The sequence below is a fragment of the Harpia harpyja genome, chromosome 1 (assembly GCF_026419915.1).
Source record: "Harpia harpyja isolate bHarHar1 chromosome 1, bHarHar1 primary haplotype, whole genome shotgun sequence".
Taxonomy (NCBI): Eukaryota; Metazoa; Chordata; class Aves; order Accipitriformes; family Accipitridae; genus Harpia; species Harpia harpyja.
The window spans coordinates 3,068,445-3,088,563 of NC_068940.1; the positions used below are offsets into that span (position 1 = coordinate 3,068,445).

The window sequence follows — 20,119 nt, forward strand, 5'->3', positions numbered from 1 at the left end:
TATCAAAGTGCATAACTGTTCAGTTTAAAATCTTCAAACAAGTCCCTTTTATTAGTTCCACTTTATTTTTCAGAATTGTAAATAACAGTACAGATCAAGTCTAGTGAGATGACAGCTTTGCAGTATCATGACAAGAGCAGTGCAGGAACAGGTTGGGTTTTTTTAGTTTAAAAGTGGTACTGTAAGAAATAGCGCCTTCCCACACATATGATACTGATACTGATATCATCTGGCACACATCATTTGGGAAACACTTCACTTGGAATGGGTTGGCCATTAAGAACAGCCAGCATATTTGTTATTGCTTCTTCTGCCATCATACGGATAGCTTGGACTGTTGCAGTTCCGATGTGAGGGGTTATGATGATGTTATTTAATTTTAACAAAGGATGATCTCTGTAAGAAACAGAAAGAACAGAATGTTTTACACAGGGAATTTACTCTGCAGCTATCCCATCTTAGTTGTTAAGAACTGTTGAGATAAAAGGGCCACAAGCACAGAACCAGCAGAAAGCTGTGGGAAGCTTGCTTACCCATTTCTTCTTCGTCTCTATTGGTCTCGTTGCCTTGCCTGTCAGTTAGGCTGGCAAAGAACTGACAGATGTGGGAAAGGCTAATAGTTTGTCATTTATTTATGACTGTGCGAGGCAGGCTGAGGTTTTGCCCTTAAACAGTGAGAGAGACTCCCCATGGAGATCAAGATTATGGGCACACTTTTGCACACAGTTTAAAACATTTCAGATTAATAGCATGGAAAACAGGTTTCTTTACCTTGGCAGAGGCTCAGGGTACGTCACGTCCAGAGCGGCAGCCCTAATAACCTTATTCTGGAGAGCTTCTACCAATGCATCTTGATCAATAACTGCACCTGCATGGAAATGAAATCTTGCTATTGTGATGAGTTAATGAACATGTTTTTACCTGGCAGTGAGGAAAGGTCTCAAGGGTCTAGTGAGAAAAATTACAGGATCTTCATCTTGTTAGAAAGTAGAATGTCTTTCTAATAACCATTAACCAAACAAAACAGAGATTTTACTTATTAATCTTTAGTTAGAGGAGGATTATGATCCACTGCGTAAGGCTTTTCCTGGGATGTGACCGGTTTCAGTCTTTTCCTCATTTTGACACTGACTTCCTGTATTATTATAGACAAATCATTTAACCTCTTCAAGCTTTCCACTCTTTTATCTCTGCTTTCTTTACTGAAACTATAATCTCTCTTGTACGCTTCTTCAGTGCCAACAGATCTGTAATCCCATGTGAAGTTTCTTTTCTACATAGCTGTTCCAAATGAAACTTAGGTTTCTCCTTGCACCTCATTCATCATCGGTGATGATAAACCTTTCAGTTATTTCCACTAAAAAAAGCTGTCTTTAGGATAAGGCTAAAGAGAACAGAACATCTGCTGAGCATCTCTAAATTCCATAGGACCTTTGAACACATAGTATCTGATCTATGATAAGTCATTCATTTGTAGACTGCCAGCTACTTCATGACTCAAACAATACAGGGATATCACAGACTCAGGTTGGAGGGGGGAATGTCAACACAATCAGACAAAACACAACCTTAACTGTGGAGCCACAGTGTTTTTAGATCATCCTACCTCGGCTGATGTTTATAAGAGTAGCTGTGGGTTTCATCAGCCCAAGCTCCTTTTTCCCAATCAGTTTGTGAGTCTCAGGAGTCAAGTTCACAACCAACATAACAAAGTCAGATTGCTGCAGCAAGTCTTCCATCTTCTCACAGTAGTGGGCACCAACCGCCTCTTCCTCCTCCTTTCTTCTGAAGGAAAAATGCACCCCCCCCCCAAACTGACACAACGATTTCTAACTGGCTTTAACAATCAATCAGCCCTAGGGGAGATCTGGAACAGCACAGAGATTGAGAGGTTTGAGGCCAAGGTAAAGGAAAAGACATTGATAAGTACAGATGTTGGAAGGAGGCGGGAAGCATGTGGGCTAGAGGAAGCAAGAGGCTAGAGGAGTGGTGGGACACTGAAGGTGTGATGTATGTGTGAAAGCAAAGCATGTAGGCAATATTAGGTATAGGAGGTTGGGGATGCAGTCAGACCCCACTCTCCTCTCCTGCGTCTATGCCAATCCCTGTAGAGTCTCTCCTTGCCTGACATGTGAGTTAGGACTTGGGGTGGAAAAGGAATGAAGGGGAAGCGAAGTCTGAAAGAAAGGGAACTATAAAACTAACAGAAGTTAAGACCCTTGTCATCGGTCCCGGTGTGATGAGTGATCTGGCTGGGCTGAGGAGAGGGGTGACTGGCTGGGTGGGCCAGGGATGCTGCCAGAAGCCGTAAGAAGAGTCTGGCAGGACAGGGGACACAATGAGGGCACAAGGCCTCGTTTGCTTGGACAACATCTTCAGAAAGGTTACGCGGCCCTTGTTCCAAACTGCTAGTAGCTAACCAGGGCACAGTGAGTGCAGGAGGCGAGGGGGAAGGGAGCAGTAGGGAGCCCAAGGGAGGAAGCAGCGGCACGCTGGTGCTCCTCGTGCTGCTCACAACTGTCACAAGTGCCTGGAAAGACTGGGGACACAGCAGAGCTGTGGTTTCTGTCACAGCCCCCTGACTCATTACATGCAGAAACCAAATGTTTTTACCTCCGGTTCCTGTTATGGTACAGGATCCTCATATCGAAGGCTCTGGCTCTCTGAGCCACTCTATAACCAATGCTGCCCATCCCGATGATCCCAAGCGTCGCTCTGGTTACTTCCACTCCCAGCCAGCCAACAGCAAAATACTTCGTGTCTGGAGAAACTGCAGTCTGGCAGCCTGAATGTAAATACATGCTAAATGGGTACAAACCGACCATAAACATAGGTTTGGGGGAAAGAACAAGTTTCTCACTGTCACAGTGGTGGGGCTCTGGAGCACCCCTTAAACAACATCCTTGCTAATTTTGACCAGTTTATGGAAGGGCCTGGATGGTGCCATTCCCTGCAGCCAGCGCTGGAGCCAGAAGCACAGGAGGGCTGCCAGGTGGGTACTGTGCTGGGAGGAATGGCTCCTCAGGGAATTAACTCTTCCACGGTTGGAGTATTTTCTTGAAAGTTTAAAAATAGCTTCTTTCACACTTACCATCCCATAAGCATTGACTTCACTTTTTCTTTAGCTGGGGTAAATCTCACCATTTCTCTCCTGGATCACAACCCAAAGCAGCCCCACTGCTTGAACGGGGGTGACGGTTGCAATTTCCAGCTCAGCCACGGATGTCTATGAGCTTTTATACAAAGAACTTGAGGTCCAGCAAGATGCAACAGTGAGAAAACATCACGGGGAAAGAGGTGTTATTTCATGCTCAGGGGTGCAGCAGCAGTGACAGAAAGACTATGAGTCCCTCAAGACGGAGGCAACTTCTTGTGATAGGCTCTACTGACACCTTCCTTCCCCTGAAAGGCATTGCATAGCAAGGGTATGTGGGGAAAGGACCTACTTTTAAGGACACAAACTAATGTTGGTGGTACAGTTTGGAATAACTTTGTCAAAAGGATTATCAGCTATTTTAATAATAGTGCTGATGCTCTTCTAGAAATACAGCGCATTGGTTTAGAAAAACTCTTCACAGAAGCAGGAAAAAAACCGAAGAGTTACACTAATTACTGCTCTAGAGATGGGGACATGGCCATTAATGCTTTGTACCCTCCTGTAGCTCCTAACACTTGTTCCAAGGGAAATGGAGAAGTGGTGACATTTGATTTGGATGCATTTTGTATTCAGTTTTTACAGCTATAAACAACCCACCCAGTGAACAGCCAGAGGAGAATTATGCCCCAGACTTCATTCCGAACAGGATATCACCAGTGAATTTAAAGTGCATAATTTAGACAAAGCCCTTACTCTTGTCACTATCGCCTTACGAAGAAGCAGGCCATAGGAAAAGCAGAGGCCTCTGAAAACGGAGTCCTCAGAAAGTTTTTCCCCATGAGAACATCCCAAATATTGATTCAGACAGATCATCTGTATCATAGTAAAAGTGAGATATGCCAGAGAAGTAGCTAAGATCCAGGAAAATTTAAAACATTACCTTCCACTAGTCTTCTGGCAGAGGCCAGCATCAAGGCCATTCCTATGTCTGCTGTTGGGTCCGCCACGGCATGTGGGGTGTTGGTCACTTTTACCCCAAAGCTAGAAATCATTTTCAAGTCTAAGTGATCGACTCCAACCCCAGAGTTTCCAATTACCTTTAAATTAGGCAGGCTTTCTAGAAGCTCTCGGTCAATAGTCGGCCTGCACTCAAACACGAAAATAGATTGGATTTTTTTGCTCATTTCTTTTTTGTTTTGAAGAAATTCCTTCATGGTGATAAGGCGAAAGTGTTTCTTCAAAAGTGCTGCAAGGTTTTCTAGCACACCATGAGTTCCTCCTATATCCAGAATCAAAACCCCTGGTAACTCTTCTTCTGCCATGACCTGCAACAGGGGAATAGAAGAAATACTCCTTTGTTTAGGAGAACACCTTTAAAGGAGTGATGCTGTAGTGATCATTTAAATTCACACCTGTAAAACAGGAAACTGATGGAACTCAATACTGCTTTTAACGATACAGAATGAATCCACAGTCACTTGGTACTAGCGTGGTGCGTTAGACAACTTCCCAGTATTTTCACTAAGTGCTGATTTACTATCACAGCACCTAGACTATATCACCAAGGAATGTCCACCCCCTTAGATCTAAATGCAGTCCTACAAGGTGTCCTTCTCAAATAGTTTCAGTTTAGTCCTGAATCAATATTGATTTCATACAAATCTGGTAGCTTCTCAACTTCATTTACAAATTAACTTCTGTAAGCAGTGGTATGAAACAGAGGCCGCTAGAAAGTTACTCAAAGTTTCTTGCCTATTGATTACGGTTGGTGAAGCCACAGGTAGTGTAGGGAGGCACTGAGGCTCAGATGGGTCTGACAAACATCTGTCAGGAGTGGTTTAGGTCTAACAAATTTGCACGATGAAGGGCTATCTTTGGACAGCTCCGACGGTGCTTGCCTTCAGTGTTTTAAACATCCAGATCTGTACCTGAACTTACCTCCTGCAAAATTTAGCACACCCATGCCTATAAGCTGAACCAGTGGGGAAGAGCACTGGAGGTGATACTGTAAGTCCCACTGACAACATGGTCCTTCATACTAGAACTTTTCCCCTACCCAGACAGTTCTGAGCCCAGTCCTCTCTGCAACACTCATGCCAATGTATTGTATCCTGCAATAAGATAGGGGCTCCACAGATAGCCACATGCCTAATTAGAGGCAGTGCTTACTGACAAAAATGGCAGCTGAAGATTTGCTGCATGTCTTAACAACAGTCGTGCCCAATTTCCTACAATTCTGTTTGCTGTGCTCCACTCACTTTAGGTGTCTATCCCATACTGTGTCCTAGGCTTGGGTCCAGGAAACCTGACGTTGTGCTAACTGAATCAGAACAATTTTCCACAGCAGTATGCTGATTTATTCTGGGCACACAGTGCTGGGCAGAGATTTCCTGCTGCTTCAGTCCTCTCACACAAGCTTTCAGCGAGTAACCAGAATTTAAACCTGTGACAAAAAGGTGTCAATGCAGATTGGTAGTTTCTGTCAAACCGTATTTACCCTCATCCTGAGCAACCTCAGGCTTATGCCAACTGCATCTATTCAATGCCTTCAATCTCGACACCAGTAATACTGCTTTATCCTGGCCTTGACCTGCATTTCTGCCTCAGTTCCAGTCTGCTGCTGTACATGGGCTAGAAGGGGCCTCCATGTTAGGACAGGTCTGCAGTTCACCACGAACAGAGTCTCTGATAACACTAACTGGTTCTGAACAGCAGCAAACAACGCAATGAGATGAATAGTGCAACCATATTGCAAAGGAAGACCATGTTCTTAAATATATCTAATCTACTTCTTGCCAGCTGAAGTATTTTGAACCCCGCCAGCCCCATATGGTTGTGAAAATTGTGCAAATTTCCCCAGCTGTAGTCTGTATATTGCTTAGAGTATCACACAACGTGACCTTAGAAGGCTGAACTAGATTCGTCCTCCAGATGGAATGAGGCATAGAACAAAAGACAAGATTTGATGTCATCTTGTGACAGCATTGTCCAGCTTCTTGATGGTCACAACTTGATGCTCCTGCAGCAACTTACTCAGACTGGATGGCAATTAAACCTTATGCTGTTAAGTGATGGAAGACTGGGCACCAGATATGATGAATTGACTGGCAGAAGCCAGTGAGGTGGCACTATATTACATCATTTGCGTTCATCACTGCTTCCTCCTCCATTACAAAACACCACTCACAAAGGTTAGAGTCAGACCTGCGTTCATTTTAGAAGCACTTCCTGAACTTCACAAGCAGAAAGGTGATCCATGAGGAAGCCACAGTACAGTGCAGAGCAGCAAGAGCTGGTTTAGCTTTAAACAAACCAGCTGGTGCACTACAGACAGGCTAGTCACATGTAATTAATCTTTTCATTAGCGTGGATATGCTGAGTGCGCCACAATTTCAGCCACGTTTGATGCGCGCGTGAACCACTAATAGACTGCAGCTTTGGTTCGGGAACTGGGGTTCTGCTAGTACCAGGTACAATCTTAAAAAATTACATTGATAGCAGTAAACTAAAAACACTTCAAGGAACCTTGCAGAAGGAAGGGGGCTCTCCAGATACCAACCTTGGTCTGAGGAGCACTTATTGTTCGTCCTCCAGCACTACCAGGGTGTGTCTTGTACCTCTGTCTATAATCCACACTTCTCCTGTGACAGCAATGTCCATGAGAAGCAATAGCTGGATGAATAAATTTATAAGCCAAATTTGACTGGCCAGACATCAAGGGAATCGGTTTTAACAAACTGAATGCTTTGCTCCTGAGCATAATTCTTCAGTTATCAGATGTCTTGTCCAGTGTGCTAAATGTGACACCTGTTAAGGATATGACAATTTTGGTTTTGGACTAGTATCATCTGCAGTGTCGCTAACTCTCTTTTTTTTTAAAGCTGTGTCTCCTCACATTTTCTATTTGCCTAAGATTATCTGCTTCTGTGTATGTACACATCTATAATCACATGTAACACATTGATGTAATGTATCTGTACTAAGTTCTGGTCCTCGCATTGCAGAGAAAACTTGGAAAATATGACTCAGATCGAGACAAGTGGGCAAATAAAAAGGACCACATTGAAGTATTAACTTAAGTGCTAACTGAAGCTGGCCTTATTTCTTCTGTGGAGCTTGACTCACTACTTCCTTGCAGACTGGCACTGCTATACCACTTTGGACTTAGCCAAATCATAGCAAAACAAACCCACGTCCTTTTTCCGAGCTCTGTTTCAAACTAATAGCACGCGTTACCCAGAATAAGTTCCTCCCACTAACTTCTCTGTTAAGAAAAACGAATTACCTGAATAATAACCAAAGAATTAACCAGGGCTGGTTTCTTTCTGACGGTGTTTTTCACAGCTCCATCCTAGCTCAGCTGGAAAAGCCTTCAGCTCACGGTTCCTGCTCCCACCCGGGTGTACCCGCACCAGCCCCCCGGCCCCGGGCTACCTGTGCCCAGCTCCAGCGGCGAACTGGAGCGGTGTGTGGGGGGGTCCGGCACCCTGCTACGGACCCGGGTTTAACTCCTGCCCTGCCAGCCGCGGCGGGGAGGTCTCCGGTAACGCCGGTGAACGCTTCCAGGGAAGCCGGGGCACGGCCGGGCTGCGGTCCGCCGGGGAGGGGGGGGGTGCCGGGCTGTCACCGCCCGCTTCTGCGGGGGCGGCTGAAGGCGGAGTGCTTTGGTCTGAAATGGCTACCTTCTTCTCTTTTCCCGGCACTGAATTTTCCAGAAAGGAGACAGCACAAAACGAGGGTTTTGGTAGTTTTTGGGGTGAGCTCCGCAATTCTAGGGGAAAGTAGTTTGGTGCAAATTCAGGCTGCTGTTCCACGACTGCTCCCCACAGTCCCAGCTCAAGCCGGTGTGGATTTTTTTGGAGTGGGAACTATGCTTTTCTCCCTGTCTGCTGCAAACTAGCCTTTTAAATGAGCGTCCTGTGGAGAACACATAATGCCTTTCGGGAAGCGGGAAGACTGGCCTGGGACGCCCTATCTCCATGGCCAGCTCGATTCTGAAACGTAATGCTGAAATGTCCTGGTTTCAAAACAACCAAAACCATTTACCCAGCGTGTTCCAAGCACCGGGATTTTGACTGCGAGTGATGAAAGAGCGTAATGGTACCGAGGTGCGAGAACAGCCCAGGGCTGTGCAGCGCAGCTCCCACAGGCAGGCTTAGCTCTGGGTGCTGGGTGCATGTCCTGGTTTCAGCTGGGATAGAGTTAATTGTCTTCCTAGTAGCTGGTACAGTGCTATGTCTTTGAGTTCAGTATGAGAAGAATGTTGATAACACACACGCTTTCAGTTGTTGCTGAGTAGTGTTTAGACCAAGTCAAGGACTTTGCAACTTTTCCTGCCCAGCCAGCACAGAAGGCTGGAGGGGCACAAGGAGTTGGGAGGGGACACAGCCAGGGCAGCTGACCCAAACTGGCCAAAGGGGTATTCCATACCATGTGATGTCATGCCCAGTATACAAACTGGGGGGAGTTGGCCTGGGGGGGGGGAATCTCTGCTCAGGGACTAGCTGGGCATCTGTTGGCGAGCGGTGAGCAATTGCATTATACATCACTTGTATATTCCAATCCTTTCATTATTAGTATTGTCATTTTATTAGTGTTATCATTATCATTATTAGTTTCTTCTTTTCTGTTCTGTTAAACCATTCTTATCTCAACCCACAAGTTTTACTGCTTTTCCTGATTCTCTCCCCCATCCCACTGGGTGGGGGGGTAAGTGAGTGAGCAGCTGTGTGGTGCTAAGTTGCTGGCCAGGGTTAAACCACGACGGAGCATCAGGAAGGAACACAGAAGATGGATATGCAGTTGTGACCCAGCTGGTTCAAACATACCTGCATTTTGACACAGCACTCAAGCCACAACTAGCACCAGCTCAAGCATGAAAATGTTCATTGCTGCGGGTTAATACAGTGACAGAATCTTCCATAATCAGGAGATGCATGCAGCCGCTCACTCTGTCGCAGGATCCCCTTGATCAAATCCAATGGAGGCACAGCGAGTGTTTTAACATCCCCCGAGTGGTCAGCAGCAGATGTTTCGGAGATTTGGGCTGCGGTGACCTCTGTTCCATCCTCCCAGTGCCACCCAGCAGCACCCCTCGGGCCACTTGCGCCAACCACTGCCGCACGGCTCCACGTCCCGCTTGCGAGGGGAGAGGCCCACGGCCCCAGCCAGCAGACGGGCAGCACAACCCGCCCGCCCGTTTGGGTGCAGCTGGCTTCTCGGGCAGCGGGGACACCCCCACAGGGCCACCCGCCATTTTGGTTTGCCCTTTTGGCCGTCGCCCAGGCCCCAGGCCCCAGCCCAGGGCCTCCCCCTCGCTTTGGGCCTGGCTCCGCAGCGGGTGGGATGGGGGCACGGAGACCCCTGAGAGGACAACGCCTGCGCCTGGCCCTAGGCAGGGCTGTGACGCAAGAGGCTCTCGCAGGGCCTTTGCCACGTCACACCCGCGGCGATGAGCGGTGACGTCCCACCCGGGCCTCCGCTACCTCGCCCCCCCCCCTTTCCCCGCTTGGTACGGTCCAAGCTGTTCTTCCGCCCCTCCCCGCCCGCCTTCACAGTTGGTATGCTCCAAACGGCCTCTCCCCCCCCCGGCTCTTTCGGCTCGCTCCGCTTCGCCCCGCCCACTGAGGGGAAGCCCCGCCCCTTCCGCGGGGCGGAAGCGCGTTTCCCAGCGTACGAACGTCTGTCCTTACTTCCGCTTCCGCTCTCGCCGTGGTTCCGTCGCCCCGTTTCGCCAAGAAGAAGGACGCCCACGGGGTGCGGCGGGGACGGGACGGGACGGGGCGGGGCGGGGCGAGGCGAGGCGAGGCGAGGCGAACTTGGCCCGGCCCGGCCCGGCCCGGCCCGGCCCGGCCCGGCCCGGCGAGGTGGCATCGCGGCTGGGCCCCGGGAGGCCGCGGCTGCTGAAGGCGGGCCTGGGCCTGCGGGGCGAGGGTGCCGTCGTGGGGGTCTGGCGGGGCCGTGCGAAGGCAGGCCGGGCTGTCAGCTGCCGGGTGGTTGCTGTCGTCCCGCAGGCCCGCCTCCCCGGCCTTCAGGATGTCGTACATGTTACCGCACTTGCACAACGGCTGGCAGGTGGACCAGGCCATCCTCTCGGAAGAGGACCGAGTCGTGGTCATCCGCTTCGGGCACGACTGGGACCCCACCTGCATGAAAATGGATGAAGTCTTATACAGCATCGCCGAGAAGGTAAAGCGGAGCCGTAACGTGGGACGGTCGCTTTCTGCGCTCAGCGTTTCAAAGGGCTGACGCAAAGCCTGAGGCAGGTTCTAACTCGGTGTCTGGAGAGGTATTCCCGCTTTAGGAGGCAGCGAGAAAGCTGTTTGGTTTGCTTTCGTGAGCGTCTCCTAAAGTCATCTGCTGCTCTGATGTTTGTAGTGTTTAATGGGGGGGAAAAGAGTGTTGCAAGTTCTGAAGGCAGAATCGCTGCCGGTTAGTAATCTGTCGTTTAACGAACGTCAGCAATCAAGCAGAAAAAAAGCACTTGGTAGTAGGACTGCTGTGGCTGTAGGAAGTGCAGCACTGTCACTTCACAATCAGAATGTATAGTAGCTTCAGGTTTCCATTTGAAGAACCTGAAAAGTTACTTTCATTTTGACTCTTAAAAATGCCAAGATCCTAAAATATACAGGGTGGTTTTGATTAATCTATCAGCGATATTATTCGTAGAGGCAGATGGCATTCCCTTGAGTTGCATGGGCTGAATTAAATTTTAGGAGCCAAACTCTGAAGCTGTTTTCAGATGGAAACTGAATGCCTGCTGACAGCTGGTCACTCACTCGAGACAGACAGATATTGAAGAAAAACTGGGCTGTTTACAAACAGCTATGATTTATCTGTTCTTATATTTGGTAGAGGTTTTGCATAGCGATAGACATAGAAAATTGACATCTGCTCTTTAACTGAACCACATAGAAAATGAAGCAAAAAAATCTGAACCAGAAAAGGTAACTTGGGTAGGAAAAGGAGTCTGCTATCTTCATGTAAAATTGTATGCGTACAGAGTTCTTTTTTTGGTGGACTCCTTTCTCTTTTAATGTTATTTTTAAATAAATACACTTCTGTCTCTAAAACCCTTACAATGAAAGATTTATACCCATAGCCAAAAGCTAAGACATAATGGAATACAGTAAGGAGTTGTGACATGGTTTAATGTAGTTGTTTTGTGTTTAACATGGTGGGAGTGTCTTATGCTCAGATACTGTTAGTATCAACTTTTGGCAGGATGCTTGGCAATTTGGCAGACATATTGGCAGTTAGGGGTGACTGGGGGAAGAAAGAACAATGTAACTTCTTATTTAAAAATCTCCCTCTGCAGAAATGGCAAATTAAAGGGGGAGATCCTTCCTCATCCTCTTGCTTACAAGCCATGTTTGGATCTCTGCTGTTTTAAAGAGTGAGTAAAAGTTCCAATTGTACAGGTGGTTTTACTAGAGAATAATGCAGAATGTTAACATGCTGTAATTGCATGCTACATCTGAAGAAAATGTAGCCACGTTTTACATTTGTTACCATGGTGCCATATTCTTTTAGTCTGCAGCATATTTTGGGGTAGCAGTAATGTTTATCTGTACTTTATAATAGGAAAACAGGATTTTTTCCATTTGAATCCTTTTGGGGGAAAAGAAGCTAGAACACTATATGACAATACAAAGCAGATTATTTTCACTGAAATGTACTCCACTTACAGTTGACTGGTGTTTTTTTCCCCAGTGTTACATGAAAAAGAAGCAACTTTTCACTGAGTTTCAAAACAAATTATAAGATGTTAGATTCTTGCTTTGTCAGGGTTTCAGCCAAACATCTAAGGATTGCGTTTCACAAAATTCCTCTGGAACACCTTTTTTAAAAATACACTTTTTTTTTTTTTTAAAGGAGGCTCACAAGTATAAAAACCCATCCCCTGAAATACAGGGGTTTGGCTGCTAAATTACTTTAATACTCCTTTTTTTAAGAAATATGTTAAAACCATGATTTATGTAGGACTGAATACTGTAAATCACATAACCTCTTGTGAAACCAGGTCACTTTAACCAATAGGTTGTATTGGGTCAATGTGGGTTTAGGAAGGATTGTTCAAATATTTTGCATTTGTTTAACCATAATCAGAAGTGTGAATAGCTGTGGCTTTCACTCAAACATTAGTTGTGCCTCTGCCTTTCTGTTAAGGTTACATGAAAAGTGAGAGAGGAAAGGGGGGGGCAGGGAAAGAGGGAGCTATAAAAAAATGTATTGGTATTATAGTTACTGGTGTTTGTAATTAAAGCTGAGCAAAGCTAATCCATTTACTCATGTCTATAGTATTTTCAAAATTATTAGCTGTAAGCATTGCTCTCAGCACTATGTCTTTCTCTTTTCCCCTAGAAATTTATCACCTAAACTTACAGCATAATTAGCAAGAAAAAAAATTCAAATAAATATTGACAGTACAGACTTTCAAGTTTGCACTTACTGTGTGTGCAGCCTCTTTCAGGTCAGTAATGCAAGTCTGATAGCTGCCTTCAGCTTGAATGATGTGTTGCAAAAGCTAGTCTTAGTTCCTGGGCTTTCTTTCCTGTGATTTCCATGTCCATAAAAACTTCTAAACATAAAAAACATTGTCTAGAAACTGGTTAGGAAGATGGAAAGATGGACTGTAAGATCTTGTCTCAGATTTCCTTAGGTATTTGCTGTATGAGCTTTGGGCCATAAGGTGATGTATGGCTGTGAGATTTGCTTCTTAAAGGGAGCTGAAATCTTAACAAAAGAAGAGTATTCCTTACCCCTAAAAGAAATATAAAGAGACTTCATGATCGTTGCCATTCTTCCTAGTTATTGATCATATTCTGTGGCAATCTCATGTTGTAGGAATGCATTAATTTTTTTGGAATGACATTGTTAATGAAGAAGGTCAGGAGGGAGAACTTCGCATGACAAATGAGATTTATTTCACCTGACATATGATTTTTCCTACATCTGTGTTTCCTATTTACTAGCTAAGTGTATGGTCTTCATCAAGATAGGATACAGAATTTCTATCTGATGTTAAGGCTCCTATAGATTCCTCTCCTTTATATTGAGCCGTCCAGTTTAAAGATTTAATAGTAGTCCACCCAAGCAGATACGGTTCTGTCAAGTATTAAAATAGTCTAACTGTGGCTAGGCAATACTGTACTTTGGGGTTTTGTATATGTGTGTTGAGTAACGTAGACTAATCTGTGAAGCTACAGTAATTAAGAATAAAAAACCCCAATCAAAATTGAAGCCCAAATTCTGAATTCATGCTGCTGTTTGATTTTTAGTTTCCTACTCATCCTCATCCTGTCCCCATGGACAGCAGCTACAATGGCCTGGTAAGACAGAGAAAGTTTTGAATTGAAAGATGGCTAAAGGAAGTCAGAGTGTCAGAAATAAATACATTTGAAAGTTAATACCTGTCTTGTTTTTCTGCTGAAAATGTTTTTATCTTCAGGTGTTGAGCAAGCTGTCCAAAAGGAGGTCTATCACTAGAGTTTGTTTGTTGTTTTTTTTTTTTTTTCCCAGAAAGCAGCTGACTTACTGCAACAAATTTACTATATTTTAGTGTATGTTATGAGGTTAAGTACTTTCAGAATAAACTTGTGTTATGTGTTCAACTTATAAAATACCACAAGGTTTTTTGCATATTGTCTGGACAGTAAAATTTTGGTTTACACTAACAACCTCAGTGTAGTCTCAACTGTTGCAGCTGCAACCTCAGCAGCTGCAGCTGCTTTTATTTAGTGTGGTTTGCTTGCTCAGAGTTGTATTTAATTCTTGTTCTGAGGTCTCCATACTGTAAGCCCAGCTATACCTCAAAAGTCAGGAAGAGAACTTCTCAGCAACCACTGCCTTCAAATGATAGTGAAGCTTGTTCTATATAGGAATGTGCTTTTTGAACTGACAGCTCTGTCTGGGGAATGGATTCAAGTCCCAGTGGATGGGGAGAGGTTAAGCTTTGGTTTGTCTCCACAGACTTACTAGCTCAAGTATAGATCAACTACTGCATCCATACCGGCCTGAATCCAGAAATACTTCAATTGCTTTTGCTTAAAAAGAAGCTAAAGCCTTGTGAATTAGAACCGGCTGTGTGTGAAGCTGGCTCAGGTGCTGCTCTGTAGTGCTGTGAAGCTGGCTCTGTACTGCATCTTGGCTCCAATATTGTATCTGAGACAGCAAGTGCTGCTTCAGGCTGTAAAACTGGTCAATACTGTGCAGAGAGACACATTTGAGTAGTTCTGCAGGGCTTGTCTTGTGTTGAAATAAAATGCCTATTGGTGACAAGCCTGCCCAGCCTGCCATGGCCACTAACAGTAGGTATTATGGCCACTTCAGTGCTTCTGCATCACCCTTTCCATATTTAGCCTCTTACCCATGTTTTTATCTAGCTCATTCTTAGGCCTGAATCCCAACCTCCTGCTGCTACATATATCGGAGCATTGCATGGCAAGGCCCGTGTCACGGGCAACCTTGGCAGCCAGCGTCCAAACTCAGCAAAACACATCCTTATTCAATGCGCTTGCAAGCTGAGTGGTTTTGGAGTGGTAATGTGGTCACATTTGAAATTAAGAAAGCAAAGGGGAAAGAATAGACCCACTTTCAAAGTTCTGCATTCAAATTTGAGAGTCTGTATCTAGCTTTGAGGTCTGCTTTAGACTTCATACAAGCTTTTGAGCAGGTGACTGTCATCAGTTTCACTTCTATAAAAGTAGGTAGGAGAGAAGGAAGATTCAGTTAATGTCTGAGATACATGGACAACAGTGATAACTTGTGGATGTGCTGTGCAAAGGTGATTTGAATGATCCAGTCCTTTTGAGTAAGATTTATGTAATAACTTATTTAAGACTTGAATAGTCTGGGTCTCTTTTCTAAAATCTCAGGCTGTTGATGTTCGTTGCTAGTGACAAGCGTTTCTGGTTCTGCAACAGCTCAACTAAATTAAATGTATATAGTGTAAAACTAATTTAAAAGTTTTGTTGTTCCAGTACTATGTGGAGTACACAGTTCTTGGAAGTAAAATTTTGGTTTAGCAGTGCTTTCGTAGTGGTCTTCTGGTGCAACGTAAAACCTCCTTGGACTAATCTTTCAGTGAATAAAGCGGGTCCTAAGAATGTTGTATTAATGCTTGGTTTAACTTAAAATTATTTTCTAATCTCCAAATTAAATAATTGTTCAAAGATTATGTTTAGTTTGTCGGAATTGCCAAATGTGTTGCAGAAATTTCCCCATGTGGCAAAGCTGTACTGCTGATGCTAAAAATGCCAGCAGGATGGAAGAAGAAACGATAGGAGAAAATTAAAATGGCCCTTTGGATTTTGTGGGTTTTTTTTTAAAACAAAACCAAAACCAACAAAAAACACCAAACAGAAAACCACAACTGTCTTTTGCCTCCTAAGGCTAACCAGGGAGTAACTTCAGCCACTTCTCAACTAAATTGTTGACTCTGAACATCCCATTAAGTTTCTTAGAAATCTTTCATATAAAACTGAAATGGGCATGAATGAAGACTTCAGAGGGTGGTGGAGTTTGGTATCATGACTAACTTGGGTTTTCAAGGCTTTACGTCTTGGTTGTTTTGGAACATGGCTTAAATGGGATGTTTTCATTAGATTATTGACAGAGTCTAGGATTATAACTGGCTCCATAAAAGCACAGTAAAAACTATTTAAATGCTATTTCACTCCAGAAGAGTTTTTCCTTTCTTCACTAGTAATACTTATTTACATCTTTGAAGTGTGATTATTTTTTATCATTTAGAAACTGTCTTGAAGCAGAAGTCCATCAAAATTTATTTACTGTGCGCTTCTGGTTTTTTGTAAACAAACATCTCCATACTTTCTCAACTAGAGTGCCTGCTAGGATGTTTAATTACAGGGTATACCATATATAACATTTTTCTGGTACAGTCTAATACTGTTTTGTGGACTAAAATAAAATATCTTTATATCACGCAGAAATTTATACTCATCATAGCATTTCCAGACCTTGATAGCAAAATTAACATGTGGGAAGTACTGTGACAAACAGTAAGTTTTTCATAAATCTTAGACCACGTGTTAACCTCAGACTGGCAATTTTGCACCATCAGATAGGAAGGACCAAAATCTTATTTGTATGTAAGGAAGGACGGGGGGGTGCAACGTTGCGTGTTCATGGCATAACGCAGGAGTACTTGATAATACACCTTACAGTTAAAGGTTTGTGTAATTTAGATGTCTGCTGACTTATATTTTAGTGTGTGTGTTAATTTCTACTGTCCGTGCATAAGCTAAGTTTAGAAACTAAAACTTCCCCTAATTCCACTTGAGGCCAAATATGCTACATCTAGGAAATAAAAATGTGACATGTGACATGGTTTTCTTTCGGGAATGAAGACATTAACTGTGACATTAAAGGGGAAGGATTCTTGTGCATTTAACTCAGTAACTCTGCAAAATGAAAGCCTGTTCTACCAGAATTGCCCAGAGAATAGCTTCTCATCAAGGTCTTTTTTTCATTATCAATTAAGTTTTTAAGTTCCTGTTTTAGCTTTACACCTCTCAAAAAAGCTATCAGTTTTTATTTTTAAATTATCAGTTTTACTTTCATTTAATGAGCCTTGTTAAACAAATCAGATGGTTTAGAGAGGAAAAAAATGCTTGGAGGCAGGCACCAGGGCATTTTAGATCATTAATTTTCTGAAGTCTATAAGCAGCTGACAACAGAGGCAACATGTGTCAGCTTGGCTTGCACAAAGCAGTTACTCGTTTAGAGCTGTGCGTGTCACTGTGAGGTCTCAGTTGTATATAAAGGGCATTTGTTTCTCTGGATGTTGATTTAGCATCGTATCTTTCCAGTTGATACTGGATGTGAAATGAGCATCTTGGCTATATTTAAAAATACTTTCCATGTTAATTGGTGGTTGTGGTTAAAAATAGCAGCAATACTGTTTACTGGGATTTTATGAGTTAATATTTTGGAAAATAAATGTTGCAATAATGAAAGCTTATGTCTTTTAATTGGTAATACAAATAATCAAAGGCTTGGTAATATATATTGCTTTTATATTTCCTGTTTTCTTCTGTCTAGGTAAAAAACTTTGCTGTTATTTATCTTGTGGATATCACTGAAGTACCAGACTTCAACAAGATGTACGAGTTGTACGATCCCTGTACTGTCATGTTTTTCTTCAGGTACGTGATGGTTCTAGAATGTAACTCAGTTAAATTTTTTTGTGTGTGTCAAATACAGTGTCTAGGTAGATCATTTCTAAATGCATATTAGCATAGTGATGCTTATATTTTCATTGCTTTACAAGAGTAAACTGATTAAATAGGAAAATGGCTTGTTTTCCAATATAATAGAGTACAAATTAGTGATAGTGGAAACTGTTTTTATTATCCATTGGTTTTAGTTTTAAATCTGAAACTCCCTGTATAGAATACTGCAGTAATACGGCAGCCAAGCTTGTCAAACTTGTTTTAAAGATATACCCAAAGTACTACGTTTTTTTGGAGCCAAGGCATCTACATTGATGAGATAAAATGTGCTACTGACAAGTGTGGAACTCTCTCTGGTGTTAAGACAGTAGTGGGAAAGAAATACAAACAACGAGGAATATGCTGAAGGATAATTGCACTGAGTAGCAGTCTTGGGGGCATGTTTGCAATCTTTATTCTAGCTTTAGAAATGGGCAGTAAAATGCCAACTTGAGTGACAGGAGTGGATACTCTTTGAGGCTTATTTTGCAAGCCTGTTTATGTTATAAGGGCTTTTTTTGAATCCTACAAACCATTCTTGTGGGGGATATAAAGTTTCTTTCTGAATTAAAATACCATATTAACTTGTCTGTTTTTTCTCTCCCTTTAAAGGAACAAACACATCATGATTGATTTGGGTACAGGTAATAACAACAAGATCAACTGGGCAATGGAAGATAAGCAAGAGATGATTGACATTATAGAAACTGTTTATAGAGGAGCCCGCAAAGGTCGAGGTTTGGTGGTATCGCCAAAAGATTATTCCACTAAATACAGATACTGACGTTTCTTTGGAGATGCCTTTTTTTTAACCCTACATCCACTTAAATTTATTCTTGTGTATGTGTGTACATATATATATATATTAAAAGAAAAAAAAACTACAAATCCTTCAACTTTGAGCATATTTTGAATTATTTAAAAGGTTTGAATTCTGTTTGGAAAAGTAGAAGACACGAAGCCTGGAACTGTCTGACTGCAGTAATACTGTAGCTGAATTTTGGGTTGTTTTTTTATTTTCATTTTTTAAAGACTTTACTCTGTGTTGTGCTTTTGGTATTATGTATTTTTGTACACCAAAAGCCTGTTTGCAGAAAAACATTTAGACTGGTTTTGTTTGCTTTTGTTACACAAATAACTGGGAAAACTATACTATGGCTTTTTTTAAAAGAATAAAGTGAGTTCCACTTATTCACCTTAATTTTCTCTAGCTCATTAAATTTGAGAATGAAAACAAATGTAATTGGATGCAAAGTCATAATGTTGAAGATGAAGGCTTATCACTTCTGTCAGGATTTTCTTGCATAGTATCTTGGTCTTCTGTATCCACTAAAAATAGGAATAAAACGCTAAGGTGCATTTATCAATATTTAGCAAAACTCAGAGAAAACATCTTCCATGACTTTGTGCATACACCCCTCCCCAAACTTAATTGACTTCTGGTGATGGACTTCTTTTTCATGGTGATTATGCATACAGTAGTTAGTTTGAAGTACTCAAGATTCTGCAGTGCCACAGGGTAATTGCAGTTCTGCAGCTGGCTGCATAGTCAATAGCTGAAGAAAGGATGAGTTGTGCTTTCTCTCATTTGACTTCCAGTTTGTCTAATGGTATACTAATATGGATATATACTCCTGAGACTTGGATTGGATTCCACTGTGGCATGGCTTTTGAAGTTTCCATTTGCATTTCTGACAACTTTTGTTTTGTGGTAATGGAGCCAGTGTTGTGTGCGGTTTTTTTGGTTGGGTTTGTTTGGTTTTTGTTTTTTTTTTTAAACTGATACATGCATATTTACAGGATTAAAAAAAAACAAGCTGGGCTATGCAGAAAGGAGATACCTGTATTTTTAGTCCTGTTTGTCACAAGACAAAGTAGAATATGCTTTTTTACTGTCAAGTTTGTTTTAGAGGGTTTAGAATGAGTTAAGGAAGTAAAACACAGGGTCCTAATTTCTGCTTGAATTAATCTGGTTTACAGTGATTATTACTTATGGAATCATTTATGTTGGAAGGGACCACCAACCTCCCAGTCAAAGTAGGTCCCACTTGATCAGGTTGCCCAGGATTGTGTCCAGTCTTGAGTATCTCTAAGGATGGAGATTCCTCAGCCTTTCTGGAAAGCCTCTTCTACTGCTTGAGCACCTTTGTAGTTGAAAAAAGTCTTCCTTGCATCTAGCTGGAATTTCTTGTGTTCCAGCTTGTGTCTATTAACTCCCTTGTGTAAAACACCTCCAACAAGAGTCTGACTCTTCCCCATGCTCTACCGTGGGGTAGTTGTTGCCAGCAAGAAGCCATAGTCTTTTCTTAAGGCTGAACTAACAGAATTTTCTCAAACCCTTGTATGCTTTGTACTCCACCATATCTTGGCGGCTCTGTTTTAACACCCTCATAACTATGTATTTTTTGAACTGGGGAGCCCCAAAATTGACACAGTATTCTGGGTGTGGTCTCACAGGAGCTGAATAGAGGGGACTGACCTGCTGGCTCTACTTGTGCTAATACTGACCAGTATGTGGCTGCAGCCTTTGTTGCCAGGACACCCTGCTGACGCAGGTACAGCTTGTCCACCAGGCCCCCATGCCTTTCCTGCAAAGCTGCGTGCCAGCCAGCCCCCTGCAACTGCCCTGCAGCGTATCCTTACCCTGTCCCAGAGGCAAGGCTTGGCACTCGCCCCTTTGAACTTCATGAGGTTCCTGTTGGCCCATTTCTCCAGCCTGTCCTCTAGGATATCAACCTCTCCCCCCAGTTTGACATTGCTTGCAAATCTACACTGATTAAAGCATTGA

The 20,119-nt window shown here is 43.2% G+C and overlaps 2 protein-coding genes across 8 annotated transcripts; one reads left to right on the forward strand and one right to left on the reverse strand.

The window, feature by feature from the left end:
* Positions 1 to 23: 23 nt before the first annotated feature.
* On the reverse strand, positions 24 to 8,070 carry LOC128147537 (probable 2-ketogluconate reductase). Of its 5 annotated transcripts, none has more exons than XM_052800375.1 (7): positions 7,532 to 8,070; positions 6,657 to 6,904; positions 4,038 to 4,422; positions 2,614 to 2,785; positions 1,607 to 1,782; positions 772 to 868; positions 24 to 396 (listed from the first exon to the last, which is right to left on the reverse strand). In XM_052800375.1, the coding sequence occupies exons 2-7, from the start codon at positions 6,855 to 6,857 to the stop codon at positions 240 to 242; spliced, it is 1,188 nt and encodes a 395-aa protein (XP_052656335.1). In that variant the 5' UTR covers positions 6,858 to 6,904; positions 7,532 to 8,070; the 3' UTR covers positions 24 to 239. The 5 variants fall into 5 exon arrangements, with proteins under 5 accessions (XP_052656335.1, XP_052656180.1, XP_052656271.1 ...); XM_052800220.1 differs by having other exon boundaries at positions 1,607 to 1,785; positions 7,532 to 8,061; XM_052800311.1 differs by lacking the exon at positions 7,532 to 8,070 and adding an exon at positions 7,383 to 7,502 and having other exon boundaries at positions 1,607 to 1,785.
* Positions 8,071 to 9,754: 1,684 nt separating this feature from the next.
* Positions 9,755 to 18,532, forward strand: TXNL4A (thioredoxin like 4A). Of its 3 annotated transcripts, XM_052801050.1 has the most exons (5): positions 10,169 to 10,285; positions 11,415 to 11,492; positions 12,461 to 12,569; positions 17,162 to 17,265; positions 17,944 to 18,532. In XM_052801050.1, the coding sequence occupies exons 4-5, from the start codon at positions 17,222 to 17,224 to the stop codon at positions 18,113 to 18,115; spliced, it is 216 nt and encodes a 71-aa protein (XP_052657010.1). In that variant the 5' UTR covers positions 10,169 to 10,285; positions 11,415 to 11,492; positions 12,461 to 12,569; positions 17,162 to 17,221; the 3' UTR covers positions 18,116 to 18,532. The 3 variants fall into 3 exon arrangements, with proteins under 3 accessions (XP_052656828.1, XP_052657010.1, XP_052656918.1); XM_052800868.1 differs by lacking the exons at positions 11,415 to 11,492; positions 12,461 to 12,569 and adding an exon at positions 9,755 to 9,853 and having other exon boundaries at positions 10,111 to 10,285; XM_052800958.1 differs by lacking the exon at positions 12,461 to 12,569.
* Positions 18,533 to 20,119: the final 1,587 nt, after the last annotated feature.